The sequence below is a fragment of the Haliotis rufescens genome, unplaced genomic scaffold (assembly GCF_023055435.1).
Source record: "Haliotis rufescens isolate VD_foot unplaced genomic scaffold, xgHalRufe1.0.p SCAF_118, whole genome shotgun sequence".
NCBI lineage: Eukaryota > Metazoa > Mollusca > Gastropoda > Lepetellida > Haliotidae > Haliotis > Haliotis rufescens.
The window spans coordinates 645,519-657,956 of NW_025963800.1; the positions used below are offsets into that span (position 1 = coordinate 645,519).

Here is a 12,438-nt window from a genome sequence, read left to right on the forward strand (position 1 = left end):
GAATTACCATGAGGACTAGAGAGAGATGATTTTCACAAAACAGAATTACCATGAGGACTAGAGAGTGATCATTCTCACTGAACAGAATTTGCATGACGACTTGAGAGAGATGATTCTCACAAAACAGAATTTCCATGAGGACTAGAGAGAGATCATTCTTGCCAAACAGTGAGTGAGTGAGTGAGTGAGTTTTACGCTGATTTTAGCAATATTCCAGCAATATCATGGCGGGGGACACCAGAAATGGGCTTCACACAGTGTACCCATGTCGGGGATCGAACCAGGGTCTCCGGCGTGACGCGCAAACGCTTTAACCACTAGGCTACCCGACCATCCCTCTTGCCAAATAGAATTTCCATGAGGACTAGGCGGAGATCACTCTTGCTAAACAGAATGTCCATCGGGGCTAGAGAAGGATCATTCTCACCACACAGAATTACCAAGAGGGAGGGATAGAGAAGGATCATTCTCACCTCCCATAATAACCAAGAGGGAGGGATAGAGAAGGATCATTCTCACCTCCCAGAATTACCAAGAGGGAGGGATAGAGAAGGATCATTCTCACCTCCCATAATAACCAAGAGGGAGGGATAGAGAAGGATCATTCTCACCACACAGAAGTACCAAGAGGGAGGGGTAGAGAAGGATCATTCTCACCACACAGAATTACCAAGAGGGAGGGGTAGAGAAGGATCATTCTCACGAAACAGAATTACCAAGAGGGAGGGATAGAGAAGGATCATTCTCACCACACAGAATTACCAAGAGGGAGGGCTAGAGAAGGATCATTCTCACCACACAGAATTACCAAGAGGGAGGGATAGAGAAGGATCATTCTCACCACACAGAATTACCAAGAGGGAGGGGTAGAGAAGGATCATTCACACCACACAGAATTACCAAGAGGGGGGGATAGAGAAGGATCATTCTCACCTCCCAGAATTACCAAGAGGGAGGGATAGAGAAGGATCATTCTCACCACACAGAATTACCAAGATGGGGGGATAGAGAAGGATCATTCTCACCTCCCAGAATTACCAAGAGGGGGGGATAGAGAAGGATCATTCTCACCTCCCAGAATTACCAAGAGGGAGGGCTAGAGAAGGATCATTCTCACCACACAGAATTACCAAGAGGGAGGGCTAGAGAAGGATCATTCTCACCATACAGAATTACCAAGAGGGAGGGCTAGAGAAGGATCATTCTTACCACACAGAATTACCAAGAGGGAGGACTAGAGAAGGATCATTCTCACCACACAGAATTACCAAGAGGGAGGGCTAGAGAAGGATCATTCTCACCACACAGAATAACCAAGAGGGAGGGATAGAGAAGGATAATTCTCACCTCCCACTATCTCCTTGGAGGGCTAGAGTGTCGTCTGTCATGCCGAGGTTCTTGTAGTACGCATAGTTCTCACGTCCGAGACCCAGACAGATCTTTGACTTCTCGCCCAGCTTCAGGATACGGAGAGTGCAGCTGTTGTTCTGTTGTGAGATCGGCAACTTGTTGGTACAGATACCCCCTCCATCATAGCACAGCCTGAAGGAGTAAGTGGGTGAGTGTGGATGAGTGAGTGAGTTAGTGTGTGGGTATGGGTGTGTGAGTGAGTAAGTGGGCGGGTGTGGGTATGGGTAATTGTGTGGGTGGGTATGGGTGAGTGAGTGAGTAAGTAAGTGGGTGGGTGTGGTTAAGTGAGTGAGTAAGTGGTTGGGTATGGGTGAGTGTGTGGGTGGGTATAGGTGAGTGAGTAGGTGGTTGGGTATAGGTGAGTGAGTGAGTGAGTAAGTGTGTGGGTATGGGTGAGTGTGTGAGTAAGTGTGTGGGTATGGGTGAGTGAGTAAGTGGGCGGGTGTAGGTGAGTAATTGTGTAGGTATGGGTGAGTGTTTGAGTGAGTAACTAAGTGGGTGGGTGTGGTTGAGTGAGTGAGTAAGTGGGTGGGTATGGGTGAGTGAGTGAGTAAGTGGGTGGGTGTAGATGAGTAAGTGTGTAGGTATGAGTGAGTGTGTGAGTGAGTAACTAAGTGGTTGGGTGTGGTTGAGTGAGTGAGTAAGTGGTTGGGTATGGGTGAGTGTGTGGGGGGGTATAGGTGAGTGAGTGAGTGGTTGGGTATAGGTGAGTGAGTGAGTGAGTAAGTGTGTGGGTATGGGTGAGTGTGTGAGTAAGTGTGTGGGTATGGGTGAGTGAGTAAGTGGGCGGGTGTAGGTGAGTAATTGTGTAGGTATGGGTGAGTGTTTGAGTGAGTAACTAAGTGGGTGGGTGTGTGTGAGTGAGTGAGTAAGTGGTTGGGTATGGGTGAGTGTGTAGGTATGGGTGAGTAAGTGAGTGGGTGTGGTTGAGTGAGTGGGTGTGGGTGAGTAAGTTAGTGTGGGTGAGTTAGTAAGTGAGTGTGAGTGAATGAGTAAGTGAGTTGGTGTGGGTGAGTTAGTGAGTGTGTGAGTGTAGGTGAGTTAGTGAGTGGATGTGGGTGAGTAAGTGAGTGTGGGTGAGTAAGTGAGTGTGTGAGTGTAGGTGAGTGAGTGAGTAAGTGAGTGGTCGTAGGTGAGTAAGTGAGTGGGTGTGGGTGAGTAAGTGAGTGTGGGTGAGTAAATAAGTGTGTGAGTGTAGGTGAGTGAGTGAGTAAGTGAGTGGGTGTGTGTGAGTGAGTGAGTAAGTGGTTGTGTATGGGTGAGTGTGTGGGTGGGTATAGGTGAGTGAGTGAGTGAGTGGTTGGGTAAAGGTGAGTGAGTGAGTTAGTAAGTGTGTGGGTATGGATGAGTGTGGGAGTAAGTGGTTGGGTATGGGTGAGTGTGTGGGTGGGTATAGGTGAGTGAGTGGTTGGGTATAGGTGAGTGAGTGAGTGAGTAAGTGTGTGGGTATGGGTGAGTGTGTGAGTAAGTGTGTGGGTATGGGTGAGTAAGTGTGTAGGTATGGGTGAGTGTGTGAGTGAGTAACTAAGTGGTTGGGTGTGGTTGAGTGAGTGAGTAAGTGGTTGGGTATGGGTGAGTGTGTGGGTGGGTATAGGTGAGTGAGTGAGTGGTTGGGTATAGGTGAGTGAGTGAGTGAGTAAGTGTGTGGGTATGGGTGAGTGTGTGAGTAAGTGTGTGGGTATGGGTGAGTAAGTGTGTAGGTATGGGTGAGTGTGTGAGTGAGTAACTAAGTGGGTGGGTGTGGTTGGGTGAGTGAGTAAGTGGGTGGGTATGGGTGAGTGTGTGGGTGGGTATAGGTGAGTGAGTGAGTGGTTGGGTATAGGTGAGTGAGTGAGTAAGTGTGTGGGTATAGGTGAGTGTGTGAGTAAGTGTGTGGGTATGGGTGAGTGAGTAAATGGGCAGGTGGAGGTGAGTAATTGTGTAGGTATGGGTGAGTGTTTGAGTGAGTAACTAAGTGGGTGGGTATGGTTGAGTGAGTAACTAAGTGGGTGGGTATGGTTGAGTGAGTGAGTAAGTGGGTGGGTATGGGTGAGTGCGTTAATAAGTGGTTGGGTATGGGTGAGTGAGTAAGTGGGCGGTATGGGTGAGTAATTGTGTAGGTATGGGTGAGTGTTTGAGTGAGTAACTAAGTGGGTGGGTGTGGTTGAGTGAGTGAGTAAGTGGGTGGGTGTAGGTGAGTAAGTGTGTAGGTATGAGTGAGTGTGTGAGTGAGTAACTAAGTGGTTGGGTGTGGTTGAGTGAGTGAGTAAGTGGTTGGGTATGGGTGAGTGTGTGGGTGGGTATAGGTGAGTGAGTGAGTGGTTGGGTATAGGTGAGTGAGTGAGTGAGTAAGTGTGTGGGTATGGGTGAGTGAGTAAGTGGGCGGGTGTAGGTGAGTAATTGTGTAGGTATGGGTGAGTGTTTGAGTGAGTAACTAAGTGGGTGGGTGTGGTTGAGTGAGTGAGTAAGTGGGTGGGTATGGGTGAGTGAGTGAGTAAGTGGGTGGGTGTGGGTGAGTAAGTGTGTAGGTATGAGTGAGTGTGTGAGTGAGTAACTAAGTGGTTGGGTGTGGTTGAGTGAGTGAGTAAGTAGTTGGGTATGGGTGAGTGTGTGGGTGGGTATAGGTGAGTGAGTGAGTGGTTGGGTATAGGTGAGTGAGTGAGGGAGTAAGTGTGTGGGTATGGGTGAGTGTGTGAGTAAGTGTGTGGGTATGGGTGAGTGAGTAAGTGGGCGGGTGTAGGTGAGTAATTGTGTAGGTATGGGTGAGTGTTTGAGTGAGTAACTAAGTGGGTGGGTGTGGTTGAGTGAGTGAGTAAGTGGGTGGGTATGGGTGAGTGAGTGAGTAAGTGGGTGGGTGTGGGTGAGTAAGTGTGTGGGATGGTGGGTGTGGGTGAGTAAGTGCATGGGTATCGGTGAGTGAGTAAGTGTGTAGGTATGGGTGAGTGTGTTGGTGAGTATGGGTGAGTGAGTGAGTATGTGGGTGGGTGTGGGTGAGTTAGTATGTGGGTGGGTGTGGGTGAGTAAGAACGTGGGTATGGGTGAGTGAGTAAGTGTGTAGGTATGGATGAGTGTGTTGTTGAGTATAGGTGAGTGAGTGAGTATGTGGGTGGGTGTGGGTGTGGGTGAGTGAGTGAGTAAGTGGGTGGGTGTGGGTGAGTGATTGAGTAAGTGGATGGGTGTAGGCGAGTGAGTAGGTGTGTGGGGATGGGTGAGTGAGTAAGTGTGTGGGTATGGGTGAGTGAGTAAGTGAATGGGTATGGGTGAGTGAGTAAGTGTATGGGTATGGGTGAGTGAGTAAGTGTATGGGTGAGGGAGTAAGGGTGTGGGTTAGTGTAGGTGAGTGAGTGAGTAAGTGTGTGGGTATGGGTGAGTAAGTGAGTGGGTGTGGTTGAGTGAGTGGGTGTGGGTGAGTAAGTTAGTGTGGGTGAGTGAGTAAGTGAGTGTGAGTGAGTGAGTAAGTGAGTTGGTGTGGGTGAGTAAGTGAGTGTGGGTGAGTTAGTGAGTGTTTGAGTGTAGGTGAGTTAGTGAGTAAGTGAGTGGATGTGGGTGAGTAAGTGAGTGTGGGTGAGTAAGTGAGTGTGTGAGTGTAGGTTAGTGAGTGAGTGAGTAAGTGAGTGGGTGTGTATGAGTGAGTGAGTAAGTGGTTGGGTATGGGTGAGTGTGTAGGTATGGGTGAGTAAGTGAGTGGGTGTGGTTGAGTGAGTGGGTGTGGGTGAGTAAGTTAGTGTGGGTGAGTTAGTTAGTGAGTGTGAGTGAATGAGTAAGTGAGTTGGTGTGGGTGAGTAAGTGAGTTGGTGTGGGTGAGTTAGTGAGTGTGTGAGTGTAGGTGAGTTAGTGAGTGGATGTGGGTGAGTAAGTGAGTGTGGGTGAGTAAGTGAGTGTGTGAGTGTAGGTGAGTGAGTGAGTAAGTGAGTGGTCGTAGGTGAGTAAGTGAGTGGGTGTGGGTGAGTAAGTGAGTGTGGGTGAGTAAATAAGTGTGTGAGTGTAGGTGAGTGAGTGAGTAAGTGAGTGGGTGTGTGTGAGTGAGTGAGTAAGTGGTTGTGTATGGGTGAGTGTGTGGGTGGGTATAGGTGAGTGAGTGAGTGAGTGGTTGGGTAAAGGTGAGTGAGTGAGTTAGTAAGTGTGTGGGTATGGGTGAGTGTGGGAGTAAGTGGTTGGGTATGGATGAGTGTGTGGGTGGGTATAGGTGAGTGAGTGAGTGGTTGGGTATAGGTGAGTGAGTGAGTGAGTAAGTGTGTGGGTATGGGTGAGTGTGTGAGTAAGTGTGTGGGTATGGGTGAGTAAGTGTGTAGGTATGGGTGAGTGTGTGAGTGAGTAACTAAGTGGTTGGGTGTGGTTGAGTGAGTGAGTAAGTGGTTGGGTATGGGTGAGTGTGTGGGTGGGTATAGGTGAGTGAGTGAGTGGTTGGGTATAGGTGAGTGAGTGAGTGAGTAAGTGTGTGGGTATGGGTGAGTGTGTGAGTAAGTGTGTGGGTATGGGTGAGTAAGTGTGTAGGTATGGGTGAGTGTGTGAGTGAGTAACTAAGTGGGTGGGTGTGGTTGGGTGAGTGAGTAAGTGGGTGGGTATGGGTGAGTGAGTGAGTAAGTGGTTGGGTATGGGTGAGTGTGTGGGTGGGTATAGGTGAGTGAGTGAGTGGTTGGGTATAGGTGAGTGAGTGAGTAAGTGTGTGGGTATAGGTGAGTGTGTGAGTAAGTGTGTGGGTATGGGTGAGTGAGTAAATGGGCAGGTGGAGGTGAGTAATTGTGTAGGTATGGGTGAGTGTTTGAGTGAGTAACTAAGTGGGTGGGTATGGTTGAGTGAGTAACTAAGTGGGTGGGTATGGTTGAGTGAGTGAGTAAGTGGGTGGGTATGGGTGAGTGAGTTAATAAGTGGTTGGGTATGGGTGAGTGGGTATGGGTGAGTAATTGTGTAGGTATGGGTGAGTGTTTGAGTGAGTAACTAAGTGGATGGGTGTGGTTGAGTGAGTGAGTAAGTGGGTGGGTATGGGTGAGTGAGTGAGTAAGTGGTTGGGTATGGGTGAGTGTGTGGGTGGGTATAGGTGAGTGAGTGAGTGGTTGGGTATAGGTGAGTGAGTGAGTAAGTGTGTGGGTATAGGTGAGTGTGTGAGTAAGTGTGTGGGTATGGGTGAGTGAGTAAATGGGCAGGTGGAGGTGAGTAATTGTGTAGGTATGGGTGAGTGTTTGAGTGAGTAACTAAGTGGGTGGGTATGGTTGAGTGAGTAACTAAGTGGGTGGGTATGGTTGAGTGAGTGAGTAAGTGGGTGGGTATGGGTGAGTGAGTTAATAAGTGGTTGGGTATGGGTGAGTGGTTGGGTATGGGTGAGTGGGTGGGTGGGTATGGGTGAGTAATTGTGTAGGTATGGGTGAGTGTTTGAGTGTGTAACTAAGTGGGTGGGTGTGGTTGAGTGAGTGAGTAAGTGGGTGGGTATGGGTGAGTGAGTGAGTATGTGGGTGGGTGTAGGTGAGTAAGTGTGTAGGTATGAGTGAGTGTGTGAGTGAGTAACTAAGTGGTTGGGTGTGGTTGAGTGAGTGAGTAAGTAGTTGGGTATGGGTGAGTGTGTGGGTGGGTATAGGTGAGTGAGTGAGTGGTTGGGTATAGGTGAGTGAGTAAGTGAGTAAGTGTGTGGGTATGGGTGAGTGTGTGAGTAAGTGTGTGGGTATGGGTGAGTGAGTAAGTGGGCGGGTGTAGGTGAGTAATTGTGTAGGTATGGGTGAGTGTTTGAGTGAGTAACTAAGTGGGTGGGTGTGGTTGAGTGAGTGAGTAAGTGGGTGGGTATGGGTGAGTGAGTGAGTAAGTGGGTGGGTGTGGGTGAGTAAGTGTGTAGGTATGAGTGAGTGTGTGAGTGAGTAACTAAGTGGTTGGGTGTGGTTGAGTGAGTGAGTAAGTAGTTGGGTATGGGTGAGTGTGTGGGTGGGTATAGGTGAGTGAGTGAGTGGTTGGGTATAGGTGAGTGAGTGAGGGAGTAAGTGTGTGGGTATGGGTGAGTGTGTGAGTAAGTGTGTGGGTATGGGTGAGTGAGTAAGTGGGCGGGTGTAGGTGAGTAATTGTGTAGGTATGGGTGAGTGTTTGAGTAACTAAGTGGGTGGGTGTGGTTGAGTGAGTGAGTAAGTGGGTGGGTATGGGTGAGTGAGTGAGTAAGTGGGTGGGTGTGGGTGAGTAAGTGTGTGGGATGGTGGGTGTGGGTGAGTAAGTGCGTGGGTATGGGTGAGTGAGTAAGTGTGTAGGTATGGGTGAGTGTGTTGGTGAGTATGGGTGAGTGAGTGAGTATGTGGGTGGGTGTGGGTGAGTTAGTATGTGGGTGGGTGTGGGTGAGTAAGAACGTGGGTATGGGTGAGTGAGTAAGTGTGTAGGTATGGATGAGTGTGTTGTTGAGTATAGGTGAGTGAGTGAGTATGTGGGTGGGTGTGGGTGTGGGTGAGTGAGTGAGTAAGTGGGTGGGTGTGGGTGTGGGTGTGGGTGAGTGATTGAGTAAGTGGGTGGGTGTAGGCGAGTGAGTAGGTGTGTGGGGATGGGTGAGTGAGTAAGTGTGTGGGTATGGGTGAGTGAGTAAGTGAATGGGTATGGGTGAGTGAGTAAGTGTATGGGTATGGGTGAGTGAGTAAGTGTATGGGTGAGGGAGTAAGGGTGTGGGTTAGTGTAGGTGAGTGAGTGAGTAAGTGTGTGGGTATGGGTGAGTAAGTGAGTGGGTGTGGTTGAGTGAGTGGGTGTGGGTGAGTAAGTGTGAGTGAGTGAGTAAGTGAGTGGGTGTGGGTGAGTAAGTGAGTGTGGGTGAGTTAGTGAGTGTGTGAGTGTAGGTGAGTTAGTGAGTAAGTGAGTGGATGTGGGTGAGTAAGTGAGTGTGGGTGAGTAAGTGAGTGTGTGAGTGTAGGTTAGTGAGTGAGTGAGTAAGTGAGTGGGTGTGTGTGAGTGAGTGAGTAAGTGGTTGGGTATGGGTGAGTGTGTAGGTATGGGTGAGTAAGTGAGTGGGTGTGGTTGAGTGAGTGGGTGTGGGTGAGTAAGTTAGTGTGGGTGAGTTAGTAAGTGAGTGTGAGTGAATGAGTTAGTGAGCTGGTGTGGGTGAGTCAGTGAGTGTGGGTGAGTTAGTGAGTGTGTGAGTGTAGGTGAGTTAGTGAGTGGATGTGGGTGAGTAAGTGAGTGTGGGTGAGTAAGTGAGTGTGTGAGTGTAGGTGAGTGAGTGAGTAAGTGAGTGGTCGTAGGTGAGTAAGTGAGTGGGTGTGGGTGAGTAAGTGAGTGTGGGTGAGTAAATAAGTGTGTGAGTGTAGGTGAGTGAGTGAGTAAGTGAGTGGGTGTGTGTGAGTGAGTGAGTAAGTGGTTGTGTATGGGTGAGTGTGTGGGTGGGTATAGGTGAGTGAGTGAGTGAGTGGTTGGGTAAAGGTGAGTGAGTGAGTTAGTAAGTGTGTGGGTATGGGTGAGTGTGGGAGTAAGTGGTTGGGTATGGGTGAGTGTGTGGGTGGGTATAGGTGAGTGAGTGAGTGGTTGGGTATAGGTGAGTGAGTGAGTGAGTAAGTGTGTGGGTATGGGTGAGTGTGTGAGTAAGTGTGTGGGTATGGGTGAGTAAGTGTGTAGGTATGGGTGAGTGTGTGAGTGAGTAACTAAGTGGGTGGGTGTAGGTGAGTGAGTAACTAAGTGGTTGGGTGTGGCTGAGTGAGTGAGTAAGTGGTTGGGTATGGGTGAGTGTGTGGGTGGGTATAGGTGAGTGAGTGAGTGGTTGGGTATAGGTGAGTGAGTGAGTGAGTAAGTGTGTGGGTATGGGTGAGTGTGTGAGTAAGTGTGTGGGTATGGGTGAGTGTGTGAGTGAGTAACTAAGTGGGTGGGTGTGGTTGGGTGAGTGAGTAAGTGGGTGGGTATGGGTGAGTGAGTGAGTAAGTGGTTGGGTATGGGTCAGTGTGTGAGTAAGTGGGTGGGTATGGGTGAGTGTGTGAGTAAGTGTGTGGGTATGGGTGAGTGTGTGAGTGAGTAACTAAGTGGGTGGGTGTGGTTGGGTGAGTGAGTAAGTGGGTGGGTATGGTTGAGTGAGTGAGTAAGTGGTTGGGTATGGGTGAGTGTGTGGGTGGGTATAGGTGAGTGAGTGAGTGGTTGGGTATAGGTGAGTGAGTGAGTAAGTGTGTGGGTATAGGTGAGTGTGTGAGTAAGTGTGTGGGTATGGGTGAGTGAGTAAATGGGCAGGTGGAGGTGAGTAATTGTGTAGGTATGGGTGAGTGTTTGAGTGAGTAACTAAGTGGGTGGGTATGGTTGAGTGAGTAACTAAGTGGGTGGGTATGGTTGAGTGAGTGAGTAAGTGGTTGGGTATGGGTGAGTGGGTGGGTGGGTATGGGTGAGTAAGTGTGTGGGTATGGGTGAGTGAGTAAGTGTGTAGGTATGGGTGAGTGTGTTGGTGAGTATGGGTGAGTGAGTGAGTATGTGGGTGGGTGTGGGTGAGTAAGTGTGTGTGAGTAAGTGCGTGGGTATGGGTGAGTGAGTAAGTGTGTAGGTATGGGTGAGTGTGTTGGTGAGTATGGGTGAGTGAGTGAGTATGTGGGTGGGTGTGGGTGAGTAAGTGTGTGGGTGGGTGTGGGTGAGTAAGTGCGTGGGTATGGGTGAGTGAGTAAGTGTGTAGGTATGGGTGAGTGTGTTGGTGAGTATGGGTGAGTGAGTGAGTATGTGGGTGGGTGTTGGTGAGTAAGTGTGCGGGTATGGGTGAGAGAGTGAGTGTGTAGGTATGGGTGAGTGTGTTGGTGAGTATAGGTGAGTGAGTGAGTATGTGGGTGGGTGTGGGTGTGGGTGAGTGAGTGAGTAAGTGGGTGGGTGTGGGTGAGTGAGTAAATGGGCAGGTGGAGGTGAGTAATTGTGTAGGTATGGGTGAGTGTTTGAGTGAGTAACTAAGTGGGTGGGTATGGTTGAGTGAGTAACTAAGTGGGTGGGTATGGTTGAGTGAGTGAGTAAGTGGGTGGGTATGGGTGAGTGAGTTAATAAGTGGTTGGGTATGGGTGAGTGGTTGGGTATGGGTGAGTGGGTGGGTGGGTATGGGTGAGTAATTGTGTAGGTATGGGTGAGTGTTTGAGTGTGTAACTAAGTGGGTGGGTGTGGTTGAGTGAGTGAGTAAGTGGGTGGGTATGGGTGAGTGAGTGAGTATGTGGGTGGGTGTAGGTGAGTAAGTGTGTAGGTATGAGTGAGTGTGTGAGTGAGTAACTAAGTGGTTGGGTGTGGTTGAGTGAGTGAGTAAGTAGTTGGGTATGGGTGAGTGTGTGGGTGGGTATAGGTGAGTGAGTGAGTGGTTGGGTATAGGTGAGTGAGTAAGTGAGTAAGTGTGTGGGTATGGGTGAGTGTGTGAGTAAGTGTGTGGGTATGGGTGAGTGAGTATGTGGGCGGGTTTAGGTGAGTAATTGTGTAGGTATGGGTGAGTGTTTGAGTGAGTAACTAAGTGGGTGGGTGTGGTTGAGTGAGTGAGTAAGTGGGTGGGTATGGGTGAGTGAGTGAGTAAGTGGGTGGGTGTGGGTGAGTAAGTGTGTAGGTATGAGTGAGTGTGTGAGTGAGTAACTAAGTGGTTGGGTGTGGTTGAGTGAGTGAGTAAGTAGTTGGGTATGGGTGAGTGTGTGGGTGGGTATAGGTGAGTGAGTGAGTGGTTGGGTATAGGTGAGTGAGTGAGGGAGTAAGTGTGTGGGTATGGGTGAGTGTGTGAGTAAGTGTGTGGGTATGGGTGAGTGAGTAAGTGGGCGGGTGTAGGTGAGTAATTGTGTAGGTATGGGTGAGTGTTTGAGTAACTAAGTGGGTGGGTGTGGTTGAGTGAGTGAGTAAGTGGGTGGGTATGGGTGAGTGAGTGAGTAAGTGGGTGGGTGTGGGTGAGTAAGTGTGTGGGATGGTGGGTGTGGGTGAGTAAGTGCGTGGGTATGGGTGAGTGAGTAAGTGTGTAGGTATGGGTGAGTGTGTTGGTGAGTATGGGTGAGTGAGTGAGTATGTGGGTGGGTGTGGGTGAGTTAGTATGTGGGTGGGTGTGGGTGAGTAAGAACGTGGGTATGGGTGAGTGAGTAAGTGTGTAGGTATGGATGAGTGTGTTGTTGAGTATAGGTGAGTGAGTGAGTATGTGGGTGGGTGTGGGTGTGGGTGAGTGAGTGAGTAAGTGGGTGGGTGTGGGTGTGGGTGTGGGTGAGTGATTGAGTAAGTGGGTGGGTGTAGGCGAGTGAGTAGGTGTGTGGGGATGGGTGAGTGAGTAAGTGTGTGGGTATGGGTGAGTGAGTAAGTGAATGGGTATGGGTGAGTGAGTAAGTGTATGGGTATGGGTGAGTGAGTAAGTGTATGGGTGAGGGAGTAAGGGTGTGGGTTAGTGTAGGTGAGTGAGTGAGTAAGTGTGTGGGTATGGGTGAGTAAGTGAGTGGGTGTGGTTGAGTGAGTGGGTGTGGGTGAGTAAGTGTGAGTGAGTGAGTAAGTGAGTGGGTGTGGGTGAGTAAGTGAGTGTGGGTGAGTTAGTGAGTGTGTGAGTGTAGGTGAGTTAGTGAGTAAGTGAGTGGATGTGGGTGAGTAAGTGAGTGTGGGTGAGTAAGTGAGTGTGTGAGTGTAGGTTAGTGAGTGAGTGAGTAAGTGAGTGGGTGTGTGTGAGTGAGTGAGTAAGTGGTTGGGTATGGGTGAGTGTGTAGGTATGGGTGAGTAAGTGAGTGGGTGTGGTTGAGTGAGTGGGTGTGGGTGAGTAAGTTAGTGTGGGTGAGTTAGTAAGTGAGTGTGAGTGAATGAGTTAGTGAGCTGGTGTGGGTGAGTCAGTGAGTGTGGGTGAGTTAGTGAGTGTGTGAGTGTAGGTGAGTTAGTGAGTGGATGTGGGTGAGTAAGTGAGTGTGGGTGAGTAAGTGAGTGTGTGAGTGTAGGTGAGTGAGTGAGTAAGTGAGTGGTCGTAGGTGAGTAAGTGAGTGGGTGTGGGTGAGTAAGTGAGTGTGGGTGAGTAAATAAGTGTGTGAGTGTAGGTGAGTGAGTGAGTAAGTGAGTGGGTGTGTGTGAGTGAGTGAGTAAGTGGTTGTGTATGGGTGAGTGTGTGGGTGGGTATAGGTGAGTGAGTGAGTGAGTGGTTGGGTAAAGGTGAGTGAG

At 49.6% G+C, this 12,438-nt stretch overlaps 1 protein-coding gene across 1 annotated transcript in view; it reads right to left on the reverse strand.

Annotated features, from left to right (window-relative positions):
* The window catches only part of LOC125378202, a 43,705-nt gene that overhangs the window by 5,099 nt on the left and 26,168 nt on the right, over positions 1–12,438 (reverse strand). Inside the window, exon 14 of the mRNA XM_048393215.1 lies at positions 1,348–1,542. Coding sequence (XP_048249172.1) covers positions 1,348–1,542 — 195 coding nt within the window. The remainder of the gene's footprint in view (positions 1–1,347; positions 1,543–12,438) is intronic.